This window comes from Clarias gariepinus, chromosome 17 (genome assembly GCF_024256425.1).
Source record: "Clarias gariepinus isolate MV-2021 ecotype Netherlands chromosome 17, CGAR_prim_01v2, whole genome shotgun sequence".
NCBI classification, from domain to species: domain Eukaryota; kingdom Metazoa; phylum Chordata; class Actinopteri; order Siluriformes; family Clariidae; genus Clarias; species Clarias gariepinus.
In genome coordinates this window covers 15,641,525-15,659,669 of record NC_071116.1, presented here as the reverse complement: position 1 = coordinate 15,659,669, position 18,145 = coordinate 15,641,525, and the positions used below count along the sequence as shown (strand labels likewise).

General features: G+C 37.4%; 1 protein-coding gene across 3 annotated transcripts in view; it reads right to left on the bottom strand.

The window, feature by feature from the left end:
* Window positions 1-18,145, bottom strand: part of robo3 (roundabout, axon guidance receptor, homolog 3 (Drosophila)) — a 154,187-nt gene that overhangs the window by 22,725 nt on the left and 113,317 nt on the right. For all 3 annotated transcript variants that reach the window (XM_053516081.1, XM_053516082.1, XM_053516083.1), the window contains 3 exons: window positions 9,015-9,139; window positions 6,604-6,775; window positions 3,876-4,081 (listed from right to left, as the gene is read on the bottom strand). In XM_053516081.1, coding sequence (XP_053372056.1) covers window positions 3,876-4,081; window positions 6,604-6,775; window positions 9,015-9,139 — 503 coding nt within the window. The remainder of the gene's footprint in view (window positions 1-3,875; window positions 4,082-6,603; window positions 6,776-9,014; window positions 9,140-18,145) is intronic.

The following is an 18,145-nucleotide window of genomic DNA, read 5'->3' as shown; positions in this document are numbered from 1 at the left end:
TATGTGTGTGTGTGTGTGTGGTCAGAAAGAAAGGGAATAGTGAAGAGACAAGAGAAGGGAAGGAGAGATGAGAGGATGTGCACAGAAGGTGAGACCCATTAAATTTTAACTCCCTGGCTGAGGGGCAGAATCATGGCTGAAATTGCTTACAACAGTAGAAGATGTAGCACTCTTTTTTCCCCTCTGTGGCAAAGATCTAATAGTGCTGACAGCACAGAGACATCGCTCACAGCTCTAAGGTCATACACAGAGGCATACACACCACCATGCATGACAACACACACTCACCCCCACTCCCACACCTGTACTATGGTTGCGGTCTGCTGCAATGTGGAATCAGGGTCTTAAACTCCTACCATGTTTAATTAAACACATCAATCTATATATTTTCATAAATATGTGTACACTGGCATTAGTACCTGGCTAATGGGTTTTTAGAAATAGTTAAGAGGATAAAGCTAAAATAAGATGATTAGCTTTAATGCTATCAGTGATATTATGATTTCAGGTTGAAGCTATTATGATCTTCAGGTCAGAACTCTCTGCCTCACTTATTAGTACGAAGAATTGTGGAACATATGAGAAACCTCCCCAAAGGAAGAATAAGCATACATTGATCTGTCTATTCATTGTTGGGGGTTCAGTTTTCATAGAGTACTTGCCTTTTTGGAGTGAGGCATGCTGTGTGTTTCGTGAGAATTTCGGCACCTTATAGGTGCATTATGGTCATTTAAGTGTCTTAAATACATCCCTTCTTCTTACATCCCCATCTTCTGCATATTCTGTAAACTCATTACTATAAATCATTATTACAGTAAAAACAATTTCTGGTTATAGGCCTGTCTGTCTGTCTGTCTGTCTGTCTGTCTATCTATCTATCTATCTATCTATCTATCTAATTGCCACAGGTCTAAGATATTTATTAAGATAATCTAGATTATCTGATAATTTGCTCTTAATTGTGAAAGATAATTTCGCAGTAATACAGTGTTAAACATGCAGGCAAGGTTAATATTATTAGATCAAAGATTCAAAGATATTACGATCTTATGAGAGCGCGCCTAAATACTGTAAGTTAGATTGCTGACTATTATGTTCAGAATGTCAATAAAGCCTCTTAGGTTTTAGGTTGCGCAACATCTCAGCTGTTTACAAATAAAAAAACAGGTGGATGACAAACTAAAGATAAATCTATGGCTGTCTTATGTTTTAGGTCCACCTGTTAGATTAAATGAAAGCGTCATTAAAAAGCTAAAAATTTACTCAATTAATTCCTAATATGTTGGGAGCAGTCTGTTTCCAGGATAACACCGCACCCATACACTGGCCATCACTGGATGCTTCGATGAGGATGACAAGAAGCTCCTTGTTAGACTCTGCTCTCAATCAGCATCATCATAACACTAACTAAGGCAGTATCTTAGGAAACAACTGTATTTGTCTCATGCCACTGATGTGCACCGAAGATGTTCTTGTGGTGCATGTTGGCACAACATCTTACTCAAACACTTGTTGTTATTGCCCCCTTTAATTTGTCACCTGTCTGTATGTGTGTTTTTTTTACGACATTGTGAAGATGTAACACTATCTTATTTCCTGTAGCGCTGTTGTTGTCTGTTTAGCAATTTGTGATAAAGAGTAAGACAGACAGGAACTGTAAGCCGAAACCATATTGGCACACATCTTTAGACCTTCTATCACTCTTTTCACACACATTTATGTATATGAGACCATTTTCCAAACAGTTTTAACCAAAACTCCATTGTGATCATGCTCAGTAGGTGTCGACTGGTTTTTCACGGCTGCCAACTATCAACGCTAAACACGTGATTAAAAATGCATGAGTGGAAAGGCAACAGGGAGCTAAATATTTTCACTGCTTCTCAGATCTTCTCTTTTCCCTTTTTCACTCTACATTCTCACTCCCTCGTCTCTCCTTTCTTTCCAGTTCCCTGATAAATTCTGACTTCTCCACTCACTCTCTTTTTGCTTTTAGAACAGGAGGCTACAAATGGCCTCTGGTGATCCTGACAGTAAAATGGGATTTTCTTCATATCTTCCTGTCTCATCATTTTTAAGAGCCCTTTAAAATGCCATTCTTCTTTCTGAGAGACTGATTGAATTCAAACAGCAGTTCATTCTGGTACCATAAATGCAGGAGATATGAAGAAAAATGTTAAGAAAAAAAAAAAATTCACACTGTGGAAATGAGTAGTTTCTAGTGAAGAGATGACAGCCTGGGCATCTTTTAATCTGTTACTCACTGGTGGCCACAGATTACAGAAGATGATTGCTGGGAGTACAGTAACCCATAAAGATTACATGACCTCACCCAATGACTCGCTATACGACTGAATGAGAATTTAATTAAAGGCTGAACGGTCGTTAATCTGTCCAGACCACAATCAATTAACCCAACATCCACACGTTGCAGTGGCTATCCCATAGGTAGGCACACACACGCACACACACACACACACACACTGAGCTAGTGCAAAAGCTGTTGAAATACCATTCATATTGTAATATTTACTTATTTTAAACCAAATATATTTCATTATTATTTGAAAATTGGAGATTTTTTAGGGAATTATAGTGTGTTGCATATGCGTAAATATCATGATATTTGTCACACTGCTGGTGTTTAAATAGGACATAAGTAAATGACATTGAAGACTGTTACAATTTTGCTAAACATCAAAACACTAAATTCTGGCTAACTACCAGCAAAACCTAGCTAAAACCTAGCTAAATACTGATAAGATCTAACTAACTACCAGCAAAACCTAGCTAAATACTGAAGAATCTAGCTAAATATCAAATATAAAAAAGCTAAATAATGGGAAAGTCACAACTAACAATCAGAAAAATCTACCTTTATATGGGAGAAGCTAGCTAAATATTAGCAAAACCTAGCTAATTAAAATTAATTTAAAAAAAAGGTCAAATTTAAAACGATTTCCAAACAACAGGCTAGTTACTAGTAAAATATATACTAGAAATAAACAAATTAAAAAAAGATACTAGAAAAAACTGGATGGTAAAGTCAAGCTAAAGATAGGCTACATGGACCAAATTATTGGTTAGATCTAGTTACTATTAAAATCTACATTATCTAAAAAAAACTAACATCTTAAGCTGTAAAGAACTGTATCACCAAAACCTACCTAAACACTAGCAAAATCTTGCTATATATTATGAAAATCGAAATTAAAAAACAACATATTTTTCTAATTATCCCTGCTTAAGGGAAAACTAAACGTTTTGTAGTTTATGTAATGCACAAACACATAATACTGCTATTTTCCTGTTTGTAGAAAGCTGTTTATAAGCTCATTAAAATTGGATTAAAATGCATATTTTAATATAGTTGACTATTACCCCTTTCATGTAATAAAAGGTTAATTAAAATTTGAAACAAACCGACTTAAAAAAAGAAGAAATATATAATAATAAATTGACAGCCCATGTAAAGCCATAATCCGTCTTGTTGTTGTGCAGCTTTAGTGCTTGACAGGCTGGGTCAGCTGCAAAGTACACCAGCTCTTTTTTATGAATCCCAGCTCTCCTGACCCCATCATAAATCAGAGTGCTAAGCACACCTGTTGTGTTGATGTTCTGTCTCTGTACTTTTTGTACTTCTTTCTGAGACAGACACCGGCATGTTTTACAGACTCAACTGCAAAGCAGAATTGCAGGTGAGCTGAACTACAGGCACGAATTTCCTAAAGCTGTGCTACACCATATGGTGACTGTCAGATAAGACGGCTAACTATGAAACCTAACATGCTGAATAGGTTCGATTTAAAATACCATATGCTAATGTCTCTAGGGTTACTAAGCTTAAAAAATACATATCCACTCCTGAAAAGTACCTGTAGGGCTGTGATTTGTAAGCTGCCATTCTCCATTAAGCTGATGCGCTCGTCATTTCCCAGGATTCTCTGGCCATCTCGCTCCCACTGAATGCTAGGTAATGGGTTTCCCATTACATAACACTGCAGCTGAACGGTGGCTCCACGAGCAAGCGTCTGATTGGCTGGACCTTGACGGATGATTGGTGGGATGCGATCGGATGGAGCTAAATTAAAGTAAATGACAAGGTTAATTAGATATGAGAAAGAAGAACAATCGCGTACATAGTGAACACAGACAATCGCTATATTCATTACTCATACTCAAAAGGCAATACGACTGGCATGTGGAATTAAACCTAAAAATACAGATCATCTGTTTTTCAAGCTACTGTATACTTTGGGTATGTGCAAAGTTAAGCCAAAGTCACTGAAGCATGGATAAGCAAGTGCTAGCGCTGATGATACACTTGTTTCACTGTCTTCTGTCACAACCTGTGAGTTGGAATAATGTATTACTAAGCAGGACAGGAAAACCTTTTACCTTTTAAAGCACATTAAATCATTACTATAGATTTCAGGCTGGAACTGCGTGATGGAGTTAGAAGAAACAGTGATTGTTAGCAGCAATCATCAGCTTCCCTGTGCTATTACATGGCAAGAAGCCAAAAGAATGAGAAAGCTCCATCTGCGCAGCGCTGTGTTATAAGGTGTGTATTGGCTTTTGCAATGAATTATGAGTTTTGAAGCAGTGCCGCAGTGCATTACTCCACGACCTGCTGCATACTGCACCCCATGTCAGCATGTCTTCACTACAGTGCATCGTGTATTTGTGTTGTTTCGTAGGTTTATTGGATAAATTATTTGGCCGCTGTGTTGACCGGGGCTTTGATAAATAATTGACTCTTTTTGGCAGAAAATAGGAAATAGTTCAAATGCATGTTTAAAACACACTTTCATTTACTGGAGAAGAAATAAAGAGGGCATGAATGTGCGAAGAAACATGCACACAACCTTGAGCTGTATAATGCTGATGAGGTTAGTAGACACAAATGAAGGAAGAAGAAATTCTTGTGCTGACAAGGAGTTAAGGAGGAGGATATGTTAAAATTTCATATTTTATTTAAAGTTTTACTAATAATTATGTGTGTAGGTACAATAAGTAACTATTTTAGAATTTCTGTATGTTATACCCTATGTATAGAGCATTTACAGTATAGTAAACTGAATGGTATTTGACATCTTGATGAGTATTGCTTATTAGATTACTAATTTCATGGCGAAAAAACGTCCTAACCGTTTTTGGTCCACATCTGAGGTATACAGTACTTAGATTCATTATGTTTTAATGCACATACAATACCAAAATATTGTATATAATATAAGTCCCGTTTCTTTACTAATAACATAATGTTACAGTATTATAAGGACAGCCGGCTAAGGGGTAACAAAAACGTATTCACTATCATCTGGAGTTTTATTCCCGGGTGATGCTACAAACATCCTCAGCTGTGAGCCTAGGGAGAGCAGATTGGAGGTGCTCTCTCAGGGGAGAGGGATGGCATACTCGCACTAACACATCAATCATAGTGACACTAGCCAATCATGGGCGTCTGTGAGCTCACACAAGCGCATGGGGTGAATTGGGCTTTTCTCAGAGTGCGTAATGCCAGTCCCTAATGATGCATAAACAGCAGTTTGAAAAGATGTGGTCGGCCTATAACCTCCCTGGTTGGCAGCAGTCTCTGATTGGGGAGTGTCCTAACAAGACAGGTGAGAATTGGACAAAATTTTGGAGAAAACTGTGGTGTAGAAGATTCAATAGAATGCAGCAATTAATTAAATATCTACATTAGAGCCATCATGGGCAGGGATTTGCTCATATGCTCGTATTTATGAGAATAGTCATACTGTAAATGCTCACTCATTAGTGCTCACAAGAAGGTATAAGCCACATTTAACGTAAACCAACCCTAAATCCTTTCTGTGAAATATAACAGCAAAATGCATTCACGGCTTTCACGTCCCTTAATATTGTAGTCTCAATAAACTCAATAAAAAGTTAATAAGTTATTAAAGTGCACAGTAATAGATGAACAAAACATATACAGTACATGTGTAAGCAAATGTTATATTAAAGATAAAAGAAGATCTATATTGGAGTTTACTTGCTCATATGAGACAGGATGGTGTGATTTGTATCATCAGTGACAGCTACTCATATGCCCTCAGTTAGTCAGCCTCATTATTATTCTGGTATACAGTGGTTTGTTTGTGGTGTTGTTGCAGTGTTTAGAGATGTGTGTGTGCCTGCATTTAACACACATGCACACACAATTCCACACATAATGCATAAACAGTTTATTGGTCATTGGGGAACAGGAGGGAGTGGGCAAATGTTGTCGGGCTATTTGCATAGTGTGACGACGGCTTGTCCTTTTCGATTACGTCTACCCTGCCTCCTGCTGCTTACTCCTTTGAGGATGTGGAATTTTTAATTTGGGACGGCTTTGAAGAGGTTTTAATTTATTTTTCCGGGTGAAAATAAGCCACGCCGGGTAAAGCTTGCTGTGAGAAGGTCATGCACAAATAATACAATTACATTTATGGACCCGGAAGCTTAATGCTGTTAGACTGAAATTAAAATACCAATCGTCTGTTCGCAGCTCTGTGTAGGGGAGAAGGGTGATGAATGAGACGGTTAAACACATAAAGAGAGCTGCCCAAATACACAGGTGATGTTACCCACCGTCTTCTACTTCCAACAGGGCTTTGGTGAGGACGCTCCCTGCCACGCTGATGGCTTGGCAAATATAATACCCAGAATCCTCGCTGTGTACGTTGCTAATAGTGAGCTCACCGCTCAGTGATACAGAGAAGCGACCGGACTGTGCTGGGGGCTGACTGGGAAACATCAGCATCTGAAAAAAAAAAAATAAATAAAAAAAAAAAAAAAGGATATAAACACTTTACGGGAATAGAATGATGACATTTTTTTGTTTATCCCAGTCATACTGGTAATGATGCTCAACATGACTTAGTATTAGATCAAAGCAAATAAACAGTAAATAACAGTAACACACATGCTACAACACTTTACCTTTAACAACGTAAATCTAACTAAAACATAGCATTCACTAATAATATCAAACAAAACATTAATAGGGCTCATCTATTTTCCTTAAGAGACAAAATGAATTCTGCGCTATAGATTATGCTGCAACACTGTTATAAAAAGCAGCAGGTTTTATACATCACTACTGCACAAACCCTAATCATCACCGGTAACAATATAAACAGTACAAAAGATAATTGATAAAATAGACACCTTACAGTGGCTATCGTGGGCTTAACGGCTTGAGTTATGTCATATTCAATTATATACCACGAATATTTAATCAAACAGATACAGAAATAAAACAGGGCGGTTAAGTGTGAATTTGCATTTGTAAAGACATAATAACAATAAGTGCTATAGTTGTTGTTTGGACGTAAAATCCGGATGACCATTAAGATTTATGTAGACATTAAGGAACAATGGAAGAGCTATCTCATCTGGTGGTTAAGGGTTTATGTGTGTAGGGTGTGAGAGAGACAGAGAGACAGGGGTCACGCACAAAAGGTTGGGGATAAGAAGCCTTCTTCATGCAGAAGGCAGAAACATTGACAGCTGCTCCATTGTCTGATCCGGCTAGGGGGAGGTGTGTATGTGTGCATGTGTGTGTATGTGTGCATGTGTGTGTGTGCGTGTGTGTGTGCGTGTGTGTGTGTGCGTGTGTGTGTGTGTGCGTGCATGTGTGTTTTTCTGTTTCAATTTTGGAGATTATTCACTGACCCTCTCATCCTACCCTCTGGCTCTGACCACTGAGTCTCTAAAGCTCCTTGAGTTGGTGTCTGTATCAGTTGCCCTTTATGTGTGTGTGTCTCTCTCTCTCTTTCATTTTTAAGCTTCAACTACATACAGGAAATCACATTTTACCTTTTCACTGACCCCAGATCACCCACTTTCTCACTGAATTCTATGTTCTACACACCCAGGTTTGCAAATATAGTCATTATGCAATGTGTATGTTATCAGTATATACAATACAAAATGCAAATATGCATTATATGGAAGTGGCACGCTAAAATAATCTTAAAAAAATTCTCTCTGCTGCCTCCTGTCTGTCTCCTTCTCTATCATTCACTCTCGTATTTTTCGCTTTATGATCTCTGACATTATACGTAGTTAGGGCCCGTCCCTTTCTTCCCAGTTTATGATTTGGCTCTGGCTTTGTTTGATGATGTCTGCTTGTGCACTGACCTCAGCTTGTATTACAACTATGACTGTGGAATAGCCTTTTGCATACATGTATGTAAGCCAAATTTTAGACTTTTAAGTCTGTGAACTAAAGCGCATAATTTACATTCATTCAAATATGTTCAGGATTTTTAATATTAACATGCTATATAAAATATAAATAAATATACAAGAGGTATTCAAGTCAAACTGGGTGATGAAATTTCTTATGAATTGTGACCGATGTACAGGGCAGGGGTCGCTCAGTGAGAAAGGCATTGGACCAATGATTGGAATGTCCCAGGTTAAAAACATCAACATGCTCATGGGTGCAATAAGACGAATGTAATTGTAAATGTATAAAAGACTTTAAGCACAGTAGGGAGATAAGACTCTTAGCCCAAGTAAAACATTTGAATTGTGTGCATGTTTTAAAGAAGGCTGTACATCTGTGAATGACTCCACTGCAGTCGTTCCCCTAAACATTCAGTGAGTGAAACGACTGATCTTTGCTTAGCTTGTAGAATAGACACATTTGTCTGAGGTAACTGTATACACAATCACTTGCAAACACCACTTGCATATTACAGTCCAAGTACAATACATGTTTGGGCCATTAAATAACTTCCTGTTAGGCTAATGTTTCAGACATGAAGCAGACATGAAGTCTGATCATGACTTTCTACCCTTGGTGGTATCCAAGTGAAACTGACATAAGTGCATAAGTGTAGCAGGGAATTACATCCAAGAAATAAAGGTAGATTTTACTCTCATAACTGTGTTCTGTTATTCTGCACAATAAAAAGTCGCGGCTTGACTCTGGGTAGAACTGAAGCCAATCTAAGTCATAAAAAGTTCGATTTGCCTCTGCCATCTCTTACCTGGCTCCCTTCTTTTTGCCAGAACACTGCAGGTGGTGGGTTTCCCTTAGTGCCACACAGGAATGTCACGGTACGTCCCAGTGCTGAGATCTGATCCCGGGGACGGACCACTATCTGGGGAGAAACTGCAGACCAGAGAATAGCATGTATTAGTTATGTTTTACATAAGTCCAGTGGTTGTGATATCTACTGTACGCTGAAGTTTCAACTGTGGGTCATGCAGTAAAGCCACCATGCGTTCCAGAGCCACTAGAGCATGATGAGGTGGGTTTTGACTGGTAATGGTAATGACTTTAAATCGTGTCATTTACAAAAAAAAAAAAAAAGCAACACTGACACCTAACGCAGAAAGTAAGTCATGGCTACAAGTGGTGTAAGTTATAATGTTGTTATATTGATAAGATAAACTTATCAGTACATGGATCCATACTGACTTGGAGGCGTTTGATGCTGGAATATTGGCTGATTAAATCTCACATTGTTTGAATAGCACCATTTTGGCAGGATTTTATTCCCTAACTCTTCCATGCAGATCCTTCCGAGCACATGGCACAGAACACAGTGGTCTCTGTTTTTGAAGAATACTTCTCTACTAAACTTGTGTGGGCTTACACAGGGCTTCTAGTTCTTTGTGTGTAGGGGTGCCATAACAAGCTGTACACATCTAAGAGCCTGTGGGATTCAGGCCTGCGGAACTAAATAAGCAGTTCAGATCGGAAGGGTGTTTGTTGTAAGAGATCGTATTTCCAAGTGAAGATTTTTGTTTTGTCTGCTAATAGGGACTTGGACTCCAAAAACATCAGTGAATTCCCCAGAGATTTGGCCACAGAACCACTAAGAATGTCTCACTTCCTGTGTTTCTGTATTTCTACATACAGACCTCGCTCTGTTTTTATCCCCTCCTTTTATTTCCAGCTAAAGTCTTTATAGAAGAAAATTAATTGGAGCAAATTAGAATGACATTTTTAGCTAAGCAAGCATAAGTAAAGCTAAGTAATCTGTGAGTAATAACTGTTAAATAGAGGCTATGTCATGTAGGGGGTTAAATAATGAAACAGTGAACTGCAAAATAAGATATCTTTATATCAAAATCACAAGGGTGTTATGAAGCATAAATACTTAAATATTACATTAAAACTGTTTTGTTTTTATCAGGGTAAAATGTGTATTTTTTTTTTTTTTTTTTTTTGCAAAATGCTATAAATCCACCACTTTGGTCCAAAAGATAAATCAAAAGCCTGAAGCTTTGTGTTCGGAAAAGTAAAAATGACATTTATTTTTTATATTTTGGTTGAGTTTAATATGGAATAAAGCAAATATGCTTCAATTGTGTTTTTGTAGTAAACCATTAGTAGCAAATTGGAACAAGTAAAAAGTGTTGTGTCTGTTGCACAGTAAACGTTTGTTTAATTATTATAACACAGATTGTTGAACATCATGAGGTACACAAAAAAAAGCAATCAAAAAATCAGTTTACAGTATCGCTGGCTTCCTCCTCTACCAGTTTCGGTTTTACTCCATAAGCAGCTAAAGGCGCTAATCGTAGTACAGGTATTACAGTCACATAGCAGCCACAATACGTCCACATAGCATCTGTTTAGGCATCATCCTACTGCATGTAATATTTCTGTGGTCCCAGAAGGTCTTAATAAGTTCCGAAATTCTGATTAGAGAACGGATATAAAACCAGACGCAGAGAACACAACTCCTTCCAGCAGTTGTGATGATCTCGTGTCTCTTATACAGAAAGTGATCACACACTGTTTACTTTTCCTCCATAAATATTACTGTGAAATACATAACGGCTCCCAAATGCAGTAAAACCAATAAGCCCATAGAAAATGTTTTGTTATAGACAACCTTGTGTGAACAAGGGAAAAAAAATTCCAAGAATGAGTGAGACCAGTCAGACTGTTCATTTCATTGTAGAAAATCAGTGAGAAAATGTGCTGCTCCTTAAATGCACATTAATTTGTTGTAGATTTCACACAGTAGGTCCAAAATAAGGGTACTGGATAAAGGTTAAATATACAACAAGTAACATAACCTCTGTTGCATGCATCAGTCTCTTTCTCTCTCTTGCTGTGGTTTCTGCTTGTCCTCAGTCGGAGTGTGATCAATGCTTCTTGCTGGTGGATGTTAATCTGTGTCTTTATCTTGCCTGCAGGCCTCTGTGAAGACGCCTTCCCTGTTGAACTATGCCCCGCGTGGGCACGGAACCCAACGCTAGCACGCTTCCTGTGTGATCTCCTTCTGGAAGTGCTTTTTGGCAAGAAGTGGGGGAAGGGAATATTGATTAAACCCAGATCTATCACTCTTTAGCTCACGCTTGCAGATGGGTGATACTGCCATTTCTAACCTTCAATGGCTAATCGATTTCTCCTCTGCAAGTCGTTTCTCTCTTTCACACGCGTCCAGAGCAAACCCCTGAGCCTGACGTCTCATGTCCTTTCACAACAAGGCATGGTGCCCTCTTTAGCTCATGTAACAAATTAATTTCAATGCAATCCATCAGGTTACATCAACATCTTCTCTGTAAATGCATCTAATGAATGCTTTCTCGCTATATTAACTCCATGTTTTAATGTTCACTATATTTTCCTGTCTTTCTCAGTCAACAGCTGCCTCATTGGCCGTGCAGTAAATAAACAATCAGCGCAAGAGCAGGGTGCTGCCAAAGCACAGCTTGCAAGCGCAAAGATTTCTGGAGTGGAATGAAGTCCGACAGCGAGGTGGAACGCTGAGGTCAGGAGGTTAGCAGCGAGGTCAGAACCACAACATATCCTTCGTCTCGATAAGTTTGAACACAACTCCAAAGCAGCTTAAAGCGAACAGGGTATACAATGATTTAAATTTTCTGAGATCTCAATAACCCTCTCCAGAGCAGCATGTATTGATCCTGTCTCAGTGGGGCTGATGCAACCAAACAAATCTTTATGAAACGCTGTGGAGAGACCACAGTGCTCACAGATTGGGTCAGTTATGTAACAGGCAATGTTGTTAATTTTCATGTACAAGCACCCTCTTTTAAAAAATTCTTTATTTAAGAGCAAAAATATGTAACTATTTAAAAGCACTCTGTTACCTAAAGGGGTTACAGTTTTAACACTAAGTAGTTTCGTACTGAACAAGATGGAGGTTATGAATATCACTTAATTACAGAGGGAAAAAATCTAATATGCATAATGCACATTAAAGCAAACAAATTGCTTTAATAAATGTTTGTTGAGGAACGAATGGGAAAAGTTGCACGTCTGCACTTTTTACATTAAAATATTTTTTTTTCTGGATTCTATTGGCTATAAGAGTACAAAGCTGTATTATTTCCACTTAAGTTTACAATATGATATTATTAAATATAATAATTGCATGCTACAGTACTATTAAAACAAGTCCAGATTGAAAAAGCTCATAAAATAGAAATACAGTTTCTAGCATTCATCCAATCATCTAATTATATGGCCGGCAGTGTAGTGCATAAAATCATGCAGATACAGATGAAGAGCTTCACTTAATGTTCACAGTAATGTGATCTCAGTCAGTACGTTTACATGCACAGTTAAGTTGAGCTATGGTTATAGCTTGACTAGGTCATTTAATTGGTCTACCGCACTTGTCCCATTATACGAGCATGGCAAGGGGAATTGATTTATTGACTGAAGTATGTCAGACCCCGCTACGATAGGTGGCAATATGCCCCTTTTTAACTTGTTGTATTGTACTGACAGTTGACCCATCATGTCACAATCCAAAATAATCAATAAACCAGTTAGCTAGCAGCAAACTGGTAGGATGTCGAACAGGGAAAAGCTGGATAACTTTACAGTTCTGTATATTTCATACAATTTCTATGCGATACTTTTTGTACAAACGTTATGCGCACTATCCCTATGTGTTTATGGTGTTATCCAAAGGCAGACGACATTACCATATTGTTTTTAGTGGCTTCTTCCGCTGTTATGCATTTTGTTAAACTTATGGGGCACTGATTAAAAACCATTTAATGCAACAATTTTTGTTTAGTACAGATTTTAAAACTAGGAAATAAGACATGAGGAATTAGGTATTAAGTAGGTAAAAAAATAAAGCAATAGGCAATTAAAAATGAAAACAGCAACAGTCAATAAAAAAAAAAAATGTATGTAAATGATTTATAATAAATGACTCCTAACCTCATTATCTGGGTGGATTAGTCCTACTTTGAGAAGCTTGATTTAGTTCAGCCGGTCTAACATTTACATCAATTTTAAAATCACGCTTTCAGTAAGACTGACACAGTTAGTCGGATTAGACAGAACGTAATGTAAACGCACTGAGTGACTCTAAACGTGGAATGATTTTTGACGGATTTAGTACTGTATTTCAAAAACTGCTGTTCTCCTGGGATTTTCACACATAACAGCTTCTACAGTTTACACAGAAGGGAGCAAAGGGGGAAAAACTGTAAAAGGCAGTTCTGTTGAAATAGCTTGTTGATGAGAGAGATCAAGAAAAAATGAGCAGATTGTTTCTAGCTAGCAGCAAGGGTTTCATAAATCAAATAACTACCTTATATATCTGTGATAAAAAAAAAGTAAAAGACATGAAACTTTTAGATACGGAATCTGAGACTTAAGTAGGCCCAGCGGCTCGCTCAATCAGGTGATTGGTCTTGATGACCTTACTCAATGCATTTTAAGTTTCATTTTAATTCCTTGAAAGATTTACAAAAAGATTGGTGTCAAAGTTGCTGAAGAAGATTTAGTAAAATGTCTACAGTAGCATACATACAGTACACTAGGATTTAGGCTAACACGTGTGGCTCACTGCTTTTATTTCGAGCATCAAACACCCCTCTGCATTCCCTTTTCTTTTTGAAACACACACATGCTGTGTCTACACTTTCACATACACTCCCCCAGGGATGATGAAGACTTAGCGCTCTTCGCACACAAATAAACCAGCATGAAAAATGGCTGATCATCCAGCCATGATGCAACACACTTCTGCCTACTCTCTCCAATGCACGTGAACACACATACACTCATAGACTTCAAAATCACCAGATCACAAGCTGTATGTAACACACCACTGCCAGTGTGCTGAGTTGGAACCCCCAGTGGGATGACACTGACAGGCACTTGTCACGCTCTGACAGTTGCGCAGACAGACATGGTGGGAAGCCACGCTTCGGTAAGAGCAAGTGCAATTAAAACTCCTACATGCAATTAACATGGCCTGTGTACTGTAACCAAGATCAAATGGTCAGAAATAAAAAAAGAGATCAAGATATCTATGGAAAAGTCATGTATAACACATGCTCTCCTTTTTATTTTCCTCCAATCAGCCGTGTCGGCATGACTAACTATATCACTTTTACAAGAAAAAAGGCAATACATGTAAAAGATACGGCATTGTGAAAATGTCACTAGTTTTAGCCTGGCTAGGCCACAGTGACAGGCCTTTAAAACAGACCTTTATTGCAGATTCACTGCTTACATAATGAGCTTAGGGGGCTGCAGCCCAGCGCAGCAGGCTTTAGTCGGGAATAAACCGCTGTTACACGGGCTTATTTCATCTCTATTGTTCCCTAGCTTACACATGCTAATGAAGAGGCCAGTTAAGGAAATGAGCAGGCTGGATTATTTCATGGCCTGCCACTGAGTACATGATGAAACAAATCCTTCATCTTTAGTGCAGGTCAGAACCCCCTCTGCTTCCTCTTCTGCATTCATCCTTTTTTCCTCAATTCCTCCTAACCTCTATTTCTAAAGAATTCTTTCTACAAAGTTTTAACATATAAATCAATTTACTGTACATGACAGTAGAAACTATATAATTAGAACACACCTACTCATTCAAGGGTTTTTCTTTATTTGGAATCATTTCTACATAGTAGAACAAAAGCAAAAGCATGAAAACTATTGAATTCCCATAACCAGTACCAGTCAAAAGTTTGGACACAAGCATTTATTTTCTACATTTTAGAAAAATAGTGGAGAAATTTAAACCTATGAAATAACACATACTGCATTAGAAAATTAAGTAACAACAACAGTTATTTTAGAACACGATGGTCAGCTGTTCTGGAATAGTTCTTGCAAAAACAGTATTGCTAAGTGCATTTGTAAAAACGCCTCAAGCACCATGATAAAACTGGATCTCATGCATGCTTTAGTGGAACCATCTCAATATCAATTGTTCAAAGGAGATTATTGCATATTTTGGATGCCTCGAGCTATAACTGTGCAGTTTTACAACGTATAAAGAAAAAAAAAATTGAGAAGGGCCATGGAATTAGAAGGTGTGTCTGACTGGTGTTGACTGTTTTTATGCCAGATGCCTTTCCTGATGTACTGCCTCCAATCTTGGCTTAGGATTACCACTGACTCGAGCAACCTCAGTGGATGGGGTTAGTTACCTAACCAGGAATTAAACCCGTGCCAACTTTGAACTAGGAAATAACACATGGAATTATATGGTAAGCAAAAAGATTAAATAAAACAAATACTTTTATATTTTCGAGTGTTCAAAGAAGCTACTTTGAAGGCTTTAATGAGTGCTGAGCACACTCCTGGCATTCTTTCAACTAGCATTATAAGGTTGCCACCTGGAATGATTTTGCAAAAGTCTTGAATGAGTTTCCGTATCAGTTCAGCACTTTCTGGCTGGACACAATGTGCAAAGCTTTCATCATTGTACGCCATGTCTACTTTGAAGATGGTGGCATTTTCTTGTTTCAGCACATAATTCCAGTTATGTCTTACTTTGATGTCTTTAGAATTGTTCTACAATGTAGAAAATGGTCAAAATAAAACCTTGAAACTTTTTACTGGTGCTGTACATTTACACAACCAATCAAATCCTGACCAGCTCTGAAATCCACAGCCAAGGAGAAGCAACAATATTAGACACTATATAGCAACATACAGTACAACAGAACCTCAGTGGTCTTGTGTTTGTATATGCGCAGAATAGGGTCAAGACAAAATGGCTTGTGAGAAATCCTCTATATCGTTTAAATAAGAAAAATGGCAAACCATTAAAGAAAACAGGATGATAAGCTTATTTAATAGGTAATGATATAACTACCATTTCTTTTCAAAATCTAAGAAAATACAAGTGTAATATATATATATATATATATATATATATATATATATATATATATATATATATATATATAGTGAAAGCTTTGCAGTAAGCTAACCTGAATTATAAACTGAATCAAATAACTAAAGGTGAAACAGCGCACACATCATTAGAGCTGTGTGATTTAATTGAATATGCAGTTTAATCAATCTTTTTGTTTATCGATTCAATTAATTGGATCGATGGGGCAGTTTTTGATTCAGAATTAAATCACTGTCAAAAATGATATAGATAATCTTTCAAATGATGAATGCTTTACTGTAAATCTTTCGCAAACACAAGACAATTGCTTATTCTTCTACTTTAGTTTACTGGTAGTCAACCAACCCCTACTGGACTGGAGTATGGCTCAGGAGGAAGAAAAGATTTTGTGTCGTATATGAGACATGACATTAAAAAAATATATATATAGTGTTTTTTATATATTAAAACCTGTAACAAACATAGTTGCCTGTGCCAATAAACATTAGTGCTGTCCAAATTATTTAAATATGTAAAAAACATACATACTTTATAATCACTGCTGCTACTTTAATAAAACATTAAACTGACTTTAAAAGCTTAAATAGTCCTTTTTTTGGTATATACATTACATTACAACCCAAAACCTAAAAGTACAAGGGATCCTGAAAGTCCATAATGGGCTTAAAAATTTACAACTCCACACAGATACATATTTTTTCCATTTTCCTGGGGGGGAAAAAAAGTCCAAAGCTAAGCCTTGACAAAAATTGCTCCATCTTTGCCAGTCACCTAATCAGGCAGAAAAGTGGTCATTTTTGCACTTTCATTTTTGCTCTGTAGAAAAGCCTCAGCTGTAAAGGCCAGGATCTAAAAGCATGCTGCATGTTGACTTTATACTATTTATGAAAAATACTAAGAAGAAATGGATCAAACTAGACCTCAGTGGCTTCTACTGTGGCCAGTAACATTGTTCTGGGTTTGATTAAAAAAAGCATTGCGCTGGTTTGAACTGTGCAACTTTAGACCCTTACACTTAAATACTGCTGTAACTGTGAATGCGAATGTGTTGCATTTCCATAAAACAATCAGGATGTTCTCACTCATATTCCATTTTACATTCAGATACAGTTGAGCGACACAAAATATACAGAAGAATTGTGTATTTGTGTTCTGGGGGATGTAACCCCCGATGTCTGCAAAAGGCTCCAGTGTTTTATTTAGTGTGAATAGATTTATTATAATTAATTATTAGAATACATTATAATTAATAATTATAATATAATTAATCTTCTGCATAATTCTCTTCATCTCTTTATTCCTTCTCTTTACATGCTACTCCCCTTTGACTCCCTGTCTTCTCACTAACACTTTGTGCTCCTCTATGCAGGAATACTGAGGGGTTGGGGCTACTTTGCGTCACACAGCAGAACGTTATAAATCACGTTAGTGAAGGTTGTCTTGTGAACAAAGCTGACTAAGAAAGAATGTTGGACTAGGTTTGCTTGTGGTTTAGTATTGCAAATAAGCTTAGAATTTTCTTAGTTAAATCTTCAAATTCTCGTCTTCAAATTGATCAAAATTATTTGAGCCCTTGTAGTTCTTCTTCCTGGTCTCACTAGTTCAGCTGGTTAAGGTCTGGATTACTGCTCGGAAGGTCGCGGTTTTAGTCTCAGCTTCACCAGGCTGCCAGTTGAACGACCTTAACCCTGTCTGCTCTGCACATACTGTATCATGAATGACCCTGTGCTCTGACACGGGCTTTAAAGCTACTGTAAAAGTTTATGCACAAAATTATCTTCAGTACAAATTATGTTATATATTTTTGTCACATCTGTATTATTATGTACAAAGCCATTCATTATTTTAAACTGTAACATAAAAATAAATAATTAACTTTGCAGTATAATATTTAAATGTCTGTAAAGAAAGAAGAAAAAAAAACAGAGTTGGCAAGTAGAAAGGAACAAGTGTGACAAAACTACCAGAAGAACTTTGCCATATTTTCCAGCACACTCAGTTAAACCTCTCAGCTGTTT